Source organism: Priapulus caudatus, unplaced genomic scaffold (genome assembly GCF_000485595.1).
Source record: "Priapulus caudatus unplaced genomic scaffold, Priapulus_caudatus-5.0.1 Scaffold419, whole genome shotgun sequence".
Taxonomy (NCBI): Eukaryota; Metazoa; Priapulida; class Priapulimorpha; order Priapulimorphida; family Priapulidae; genus Priapulus; species Priapulus caudatus.
The window spans coordinates 105,167-114,400 of record NW_014577480.1 but is presented as its reverse complement, the minus strand read 5'-3'; the positions used below and the strand labels follow the sequence as shown (position 1 = coordinate 114,400).

Here is a 9,234-nt window from a genome sequence, read left to right as displayed (position 1 = left end):
TTCTCCCCCCACCACCACCACTACGCTCGCGCTCGACGCATATCCATGATAACATGTTAATATAGTGAAGTCATTAAAGTTACACAGCTGTATCTTTAGTACTGTACTACTGGTATAGCAAAGCCTAGCTATCATAGATTTTAGATCTGTGTTAGTAGTATCCTAGATATATGCTCTGAGTGCAAACGCGGTGGCGGGAGGGCGCACTTGATTCGGTTGCCAGTGAGTTTATCAGAAGAATACCTGGCTACAGTACACGTCAGTTGAGCGCTGTCGCTCTGCGGCACTTGTTTTACTTCTATTTCTACTCGGGTACTGTTTGTCCATGATATACTATCTGTTTCTATATCAACAAACACATTTGTTTGACTGACTGTGCATACATGCATAAAAAGTCGGCGTGCAGTGATTTTAAAACATACTCGACCCGGCTGTTTATTTAATAATATGATATAACTGACATCGACGAAATATCGAGTAAATTTGCAAGGCAAACTTTAACTGTATAACTAGCATCTTAACTTCTTGATTTAGTGAATTGTTCGTAGTAATTAAGGTGTCAAACACATGCATTTAATCTCTTGCACCAGTTCTTAGTGAGCACTTAGTCCTTTAGTCCTTAGTCGATCGTGAAGAGTGGACACTGCATGGGGACAGTCGCACTCATGTTGACCTAGAGTGTTGATGCAGCTTTCATACCCGGAAGCCTGCGTGTCGACTCATGCCTCAATGAATCTTGCAAATCAGTCTAATGCCATCAGTGGCATCAGTGGCATCAGTGGTGCGATGCACACACGCTGTACTCTATGATAGCAGGAACGATTCGATGTCAGTGTACAGTGCATGTGCACCATAAAATCTAAGGTATAATCACGGAGGCGACTGTGTAGTCTGTAGCAGATACATGATATGATCACAAGCTGTTTCATCTTCACAGGTACAGCATTCCCATTGTACCCCCCTCCCCTTAGTACCTCGATCTCCTCCTCTTCCAAGCTTTTTCCTTTCTTCCTCACACAACACGCTCCTCCCTTCTCCCTCGTGCACCACCACTCATCACCCTTCTCCTGCTTTGTTCTTTGCAGGTAAACATAAGCACTCTGCGCTCTGCTGGCATGCCCTTCGTACCTCTCCTTCCTCCTCCAAGTTCCCCCCCTTCTCCCTCATGCACCACCGCTTATCATCACTCATCAGTATCGTATGTTTCTTTGCAGGTACACATAAAGCACTCTGCGCTCTGGTAGCAATGCCGTCGCTGCTGGATGAGTACAACATGGTGGCAGGTGGCGCCACCGCGGCCGGGCGCGCGCGGCGCGAGGACGTGGACGAGAACATACGAGAGGCGGTCGCCGTCGTCGACAACGAACCGCAGGCTCAGGCCATGCAGGGACAACCGGTAAGCAAGAGAGAGAGGCTGAGGAAGGGAGGGGTAGTGGGCGTGTCCTAACAATGATGTGTACGCAACTGCGTGTCTGCATATCTGCGCCTAACAAATGTGGTACTACGCACGACTGAAATTTTACGTTTATAATCATAGCAACAGACCTCAGATGAGCCCAGACGCTCTGCGGCTCTTGTTTAAATAATAATATTTTAATAAGCATTAGTCTAATTAGTAGTTTGTTTAATTTGAGAATTTTCGATTAATGTTTGTTCGATGCTTATTCAAGCATGCTGCCTATGGACGCCCTCTACTGTTGTACAACACCTTTTGAACACAGAGCGGTCGTGCATGTACCATTGATCTCTGTATGTACCAACAGTTAGTGTATAATATGATCAGTGGCATGCATGTACTAGGATAGCGTGAATCAGCGAGGCCTGTGAGTCCACATGCACTTCGAGCGTTTCAATAAAATATAATGCTAAATAAATACGAAATCGATTTACTACCAAAGTCTTAATGTTTCTCTACTCTTTTTCGCCTATTATTGCCGACAATTTCCTGTAAATGCCGTGCAAATGCTCATATACAACACACATGTACACCGCACGCAAGTTGCCGCACAGAGGAGCATTTGCACAGGATTTACAGGAAATTGTCGGCAATAATAGACGAAATTAAGAGAGTAGAGAAACATTGGTAGTAAATAGATTTCGTATTTATTTAGCATTATATTTTATTGACATGCTCCAAGTGCCTGTGAGTGAGTCGGTCTCCAAAGCCCGCCGCGCACGCGTTGTGGAACTTGCTGTGCCCACTTGCCACACAGTTCCACAGTGTGTGCGGCAGGCTTTAGTGGGAAGGTATTGACTTTCTTTATCGACCAACAGAAACACCCCCATGCTGTCGTCCTGATCTGTCTCGGGTCGCGCTGATCTGTGCAGGTAAGGGTCGTTGCCTCGAGCGAGGCTTGTGTGCATTTGATGGTTTGTATCTCGGCTGGCTTGTTATTTTTATCTGTCGGCGTGTGTGTGTGAGTCGGTTTCTCTCTTTCTCTCTCTTTCGCGCGCTCTCTCTCTCGCTCTCTCTCTCTCTCTCTCTCTCTCTCTCTCTCTCTCTCTCTCTCTCTCTCTCTCTCTCTCGGTCTCTCTCTGTCTGTCCCTCTGTCTGTCCCTCTCTCTCTCGCACTCGCTCTCTCTTTCTTTCGCACTCGCTCTCTCTTTCTTTCGCACTCTCTCTCTCTCTCTCTCTCTCTCTCTCTCTCTCACTGTGTGTGTGTGCGTGTGTTTGTGTTATTCATATATATCAAGAAGTGGATAATAGGAAGAGTATGTCACGTTTTTAAACAGCGTTTTGCATAGTTTGCAACTTGGGTACACTAATCTACCAATAATGTTGATAAATATATTCAAACTTTACCTTGTTTTCGGTCTATGATTCTCCCCTCTATAATCATATGACACCACCAATTTACCTGAAAATCGGTATGTGTTCTTCAAAAAGTTAGTTGAATACGCCACACGGATTCCACAGTTCATAAACACATGATACATCTCTCCGACCGAACTTCCTGTTATGCGGATTAGTGTTCTATTGTCTATGACGGAACTTTTGGGGTCGTATGCGGATATTAGGCATCGAATTGCTATCTCAGCCGTGCAGTGCGTTGTCCAGCGTGCTAATAAATAAATGCCGCCTCACGGCAGCTAGGCTAGCAGCTGATTCCCTTACGCGCCCCCAGCGTTACGCTCATAGACACAGAGCAACACTAGCTCCCATAAGAAGTTGCGGTGGAGAGATGCATTCATGCGTGAAAACTGCTTACGGAAACCGCCTGATCGTATTCAAGACAACTTTTTGAGAACACATACGGCATTTTCAACGGTAATTCGGTGTGTGTCATTATGATGTAAGCGGCGAGAATATGACGAAAATCAATGCGTAAAGTATTTGCAATATATTTATTCACATATTGATGAGGATTAGATTACCAGCTTTCAAAAACTATGCAAAACGCTGGTTAAAACGGATGACATACTCTTTCTATTATCCAACCCTTTGATATGATAATATATATATATTATATACTATATATATATATATTATATATATATGTGTGTGTTTATCATCGTGTGCCGCAATACACACAACTGCGCACACGCAAGCCCCGTCATTCCCTCCGCGGGCGAGGAGTTATGTGCCAAACAGCAGTGCATGAACCACCTGAAATGTCCTAATACCAGATATAGGAATGTAATTATAGGAATAGTTAGCACAATATTTTTTTTATAAATTAGGAATCATCTTAATAATCAATATATATCAGGAATATAGGAAAACTGCAGTGTAAGAACCACAGCGATGGACGCGGTGCCGGCGAGCGGCAGGGCGCAAGCCGTGGTTGGTGGGCCAGAGCGCGCGGGCGCGGACGTGCGGGGGAGCGGCAGTGGCGCGCGGCTTACATCAAGCTTCTCTCCCAGTGCCGTCAATCTGGTTATCTGCCTCCTTCACACATAGACCATCAGACATATAGACGCCTGCGCGGGGGCCAGGCGTGCGGCGGGCGAGGGCGGGCGGCCCGCGGGTCGGAGCGGGGAAGGGCGGGGGGCGGGGGTCGGCAGCAGGTTGAGGGTGGTTCGTGGGGCTTACATCACGAGTTTCTCTCCAGCGCGTCAATCATGGTTCATTCATAGCCCCTTCAGCTTGTCCGCCGAGATTCGCGTGGCCGTGCTGTGGACACGTCGCCGGCCGTGGTGAAACTCTCACGCTCTCTTCCTCTCCTCCTCCTTCCTCCTGCCGACTGTCCTTCACCGCCACGGTAGGCAGCAGCATCCATGCGGAGCAGAAGCAGAGATGCCGGCGACACGATGATGCGTTCGTTCGTCGGCGCCGCGGATGACGAGACGCGCATCTGCTCGCGAGGATTGTTTCGAAGCTTGAGATTCAGTTCGCAGGTTCGTTCGAGGATGAGGCATGCGGAAGGCCTTGCGGATTGATCGCGAAGGTACGCGCGTTACAGCGGGGAGATAAGAGCAAAATTGGTATATATTGAAGAGCAGATGTAAGATATATAAGTATACGCAGCGCACGAGCGTAGGACTGACGGATTTAAATAACACCGCGGGATCATGTTATATATATATATGCCATCATGCCATGCTTACAGCGGTGCGAAGATTACGGAGTCCGGCAGTCAAATACTCCCTGGATTTACTGTCGGACTCCCTGATTTGACCATATTGCAGGAGTCAGTGTGGACTCTGAAAATTCTGCCTATACTAACTATTTAGTTTGCGTGCGAAGCACGCGTCTCGCGGGAATTACTGTTATTTTTTCAGCCTAATGTCCAAAAAATTTGGCAGGAGATGCCAAACCCGCATGAGAATCTTAAAATACCTACATGCGTTATTGTTAATCTTTAAATTTTTGAACCAGACTGCGGACTCCCTCATTTTGCCTGCGGAATCCTCTCCTTTTGAGGGTAGGGAGTCCAAACTCAAAGCTCAATTTTCTACCCTGTTATACCATGAATGTTATTACGATTGCATGAGCAGGGTATGCTTACTGAGTTGTTGATGGTGATGCTGGATGGATTTCATCATTATCGTATGCGTTTACACCAAGCCCTATTACGGACACAGAGAGTGCGTTTCATGGTAACGCCATAAGACCCCAGAAACCGAATCGCAGAGGTAATACCGCCATACTCTGGAACAGTTTCCACGCGTTAAATTCGCCGTACTCCCGAAACAGTTCCAGCGTAATTCCGCCGTATCCCGACACAGTTCCGGTATGATTCACCCAGACTTGTAGCAATTCTGCGCGTGTAATGTCCGCGCTCGGATTCTAGGGCAGCAATCCCGAGCTAAGCTGAGCACTATACGAGTGATCCGCGCACTCAGCTCGATCATCAATTTAACAAGCAGAGGCAGAAGTATGGACACAGACAATGTTCGGAGCGTTGTCAAGCCGCTGAAAGGGGTGTTAGGATATGTTTAACTAGGCACTTCTTATTTTAAACATATATTTTTTACGATATATTAAAGAATGATGCAAAAACCTAAAAAGTGCCTACCCTAACCTGACCTAATTAAATTTAAAATATATGTTAAAATTAGAAGTGCCTAGTAAAGACATATCCTAGTACACCCTTTTCAGCGCTGCGCTCGAGCGTAAGCACATGTTACTTGCATAGTCAACTCCCTTCCCACAATATCCCCTCCATTAATGCCATCCTGTTCCTTCCTCCCTCCCCTGGTGCCTCGTCCATCATGCATGTTGTGAGTCTGGTGTACATCTCCTGTATTTACCGGTTGAGCCTGCATAGGCTTGAGCAGCAGGTTCGTTGTCTATACTTCCCATCTCCCTTCACAAGCCATTCACTTTCCCTCTCCTTCACCAGCCCGCTCTCCAATCCTCCTTCCTCAGCCTCTTTCTTGCTTAGCGGTGTTGAGCCTCTGGTGCTTGAGCTGCGCGTTCGTTGTCTACGTTCCTCTCCCTTTCCACCAGTCCTTCCTATCCCCGCCACTTTCATGTCAGCCTCCCCCCATCAACCTCTCCTTCAGTCATCCCTCCCCTCTCCTCCCCTCCCCCCTGTTTCAACCTTCAGTGGTGGAGTCGGCGTTAAGTCTGCCTTGCTTATCGGTTGAGCTGCATGTGTCCTGAGCTGCGGGTTTCGTGGTCTAGTCCGCCTCTCCCTTCACCAGCCTTCCCGCCACAAGCCCCCTTCCACATCCTCCCTCCACCATCCTCTCCTTCTGTCATCTCCTTTCCTCAGCCTTTCTCTTGCTTACCCGGTTGCCTGCATGGCCTTGGCCTGCCGGTTCGTTGTTATCCCCTCTCCTCATCCCAGCCCTCCCTCCACCTCTCTCATTTGTATCCCCTCCTTCCTCAGGCCTCTCTCTTGCTTACGGATATTGAGCCTGCGCATGGGCTGAGCTGCGGTTTCGTTGTCTACGCCCCTCTCCTATCCACCAGCCTCTCTTCCACCATCCCTCCCCTCCCACCATCTTCCCTTCTGTCATCCCCTCCCTTCTCAGGCTCTTCTTGCCTTACGCGTTGAGCTGCATGGCCTGGAGCTGCGGTTCGTTTGTCTACTCCTACTCCTTCCACCAGCCCTCCCTCACTCCCATCCTTCTGTCGAAGCCTCCCATTCCTCAGCTTCTCTTGATTACGGTTTGTCCTGTGCATGGCCTGATTCAGCGGTCATTGTCTACGCCCCTCCTCTCCACCAGCCTCCCCTCACCATCCCTCCTTTCTGTCAGCCCTCCCTTCTCAGCCTTCTCTTGATTACCGGTTGTCCTGCATGCTGAGCTTGCGGCTTCGTTGTTCGACTCCCTCTCCCTTCCACAAGCCCCTCCCCTCCACCATCCGTCCTTCTGCTCAGCCCCTCTTTCTCAGCCTCTCGTTCTTGCTTACCGGTTGTCCTGCATGGCTGAGCTGCGGTTCGTTGTCTACTCCCTGCTCTCTCACCATTCCCCTCCCTTCTCAGACGCTCTCTCTTGAATTAGCCGGTTGTCCTGCATGGCTGAGCTGCGGATTTCGTTCGACGACGCGCGACGCCTTTCGTATGTTACGTCACGTCTCGCGCGCGCTAGCGCCGCGCCTAGGATTGGGCACCTGCCACCATGTTGTGTACTTCATCAAGCAGCGAAGCGGCATTGTACCAGAGCGCGAAGTTGCTTTATGTGTACTCTGAAAGAAACACATGAGAAGGATGATATGAGCGGTGTGTGGATGAGGGTAGACAGAAGAGCAGACGGTACGAGAGGGCTGCAGCAGGGCGCAGAGTTGGCTCGTAAATGTTGTTACCTGCCGAGAAACCAATGAGAAGGTTGGATGAGCGGGTGTGTGTACGAGGAGAAGGGGGGGGAAAATTGGAGGCAGGAAGGAGAGGATACGAAGGGATGCAGCCAGAGCTAGAGGTGCTTATGTGTAACCTGACGTAAAAAGACAAAGCAGGAGAAGGGTGATGAACGGTGGTGCACGAGGGAGAAAGGGAGAGCTGTTGTTGTGAGGAAGAAAATGAAAAAGTTGCGAAGAGGAGGAGATCGAGGGCACTAAGGCAGGGAAGGCGGGCTACAATTGGGAATGCCTGTTACTGTGAAGAAGACACAGGCTTGTGGATCATATCATGTATTGTAAGGACTACACAGTCGCCTTCGTGATTATTACCTTAGATTTTATGGTGAAAATGCACTGTACATGACATCGATGTTCCTGCTATATAGAGTACAGCGTGGGTGCAGCGCACCACTGATGCATGGATGCCACTGATGGCATTAGGACTGATTGCAAGATTCATTGAGGCATGAGTCGCACGCAGGCTTTCGGAGTATGAAAGCTGGACATTCAAACACTCTAAGAGTCAACACTGAGTGCCGACTGTCCCATGCAGTGTCCACTCTTCACGAAGGACTAAGATAAAGGACTTTAAGCGACTAAAGGACCAATGTTGCTCACTAGAATGAGTGTGACGAGATTAAAATGCGAATGGGTTTGACGCCTTTATACGAACAATTCACTAAATCAAGAAAGTTTAGAATGCATCAGTTATACAGTTTGCCTTTGCAAATTTACTCGATATTCCAGTCGATGTCAGTTATATAATATTGATTAAATAAGCAGCCGGGTCGATGTATGTTTTAAAATCATGCAGCGCCGACTTTTATATGATGTATTGAACAGTCAGTCAAAAAAGTGTGTTTGTTGATATAGAAAAAGATGTAGATCAGGACAAACAGTATCCGAGTAGAAATAAAGTAAAAAAGTTGCGCAGAGCCGACAGCGCTCAACTGACGTGTACTGTTGCATGGATATTCTTCTGATAAATTTCACTGGCACGAATCAAGGTGCGCCTCGCCACCGCGGTTTTGCCTCAGAGCATATATGTTAGGATATACTAAGATCACAGATCTAAAATCATATGATATGCTAGGCTTTTGCAATATACAGACTAGTTAACAGATATTAAAGATTAAAGACTGTGTAACATTTAATGACTTCACTATATTACATGTTATCATGGCATAATGCGTCCAGAGATGACCAGGGTACAGATGGAGCGTTGCGCAAAAGATTAGCATTGTTCGCCGAGCCGCACAGATGCGGCTTAAACGCGCACTTTCCGCGGGATCTGGGCGCAACTACCGCGAGGTGTGTTGGTATAGTAGCATTTCGCGTGCTGCCCCGCTATACGAATTCGCGTGACCGAAGGAGGGCCGGTTCCCTAGCGCGCGAATCCGTATAGCGGAAAGCGTCACATCGCGCAGTTTTCGTCAACTACACGGAATCGGCTACAGGCTGGGCATTTTGTGCTGCTGCTTGCGCTGAGAGGGTCTATTGTCCCGGGGGTTACTGCCGGAACCGATACCCTGGGTACGTCGGTATACCGGAATGTACCCTGGCACTATCATATATATGCCGGAACCGTACCTCGCCTAATCCATAGGGGAGTTCTAGGGATGTCGTCTACGCCTACTCCCTAACCGAAACCGAACGCCTAACCTTTTCCTAACCCATAACAGTATTCAAATGAGTGACCAGGTACGTTCCGGATTATACCCGGACCAGGTCCCAGTGGTACGTTCCGGCCAGTTACCCTGCGGGGACAATAGACCTTATGAGCGCTGCTTGCCTTGTGCGCGCTGGCGCTGGCAGGGGCGATGTATTTTCTTGCTGTGGTGCTTTGCAGCAGTATCTTTACAGATTAGCTACGTGACTAGTGTTAAAAACTGGCACAAGGCACGCCACCACGTGGCTCGCAGTATTCGCCGATGCGCAGCGAAATTTTTTTTCACCAAACAGTTATAAATAGCAAAGAACTTATAGCGCCTTTTCTGATGGATTCC

At 48.3% G+C, this 9,234-nt stretch overlaps 1 protein-coding gene across 1 annotated transcript in view; it reads left to right on the top strand.

The window, feature by feature from the left end:
- The window catches only part of LOC106810205 (synaptotagmin-1-like), an 80,141-nt gene that overhangs the window by 18,738 nt on the left and 52,169 nt on the right, over positions 1–9,234 (top strand). The window contains exon 2 of the mRNA XM_014813488.1: positions 1,215–1,396. Coding sequence (XP_014668974.1) covers positions 1,247–1,396 — 150 coding nt within the window. The 5' untranslated portion in view covers positions 1,215–1,246. The remainder of the gene's footprint in view (positions 1–1,214; positions 1,397–9,234) is intronic.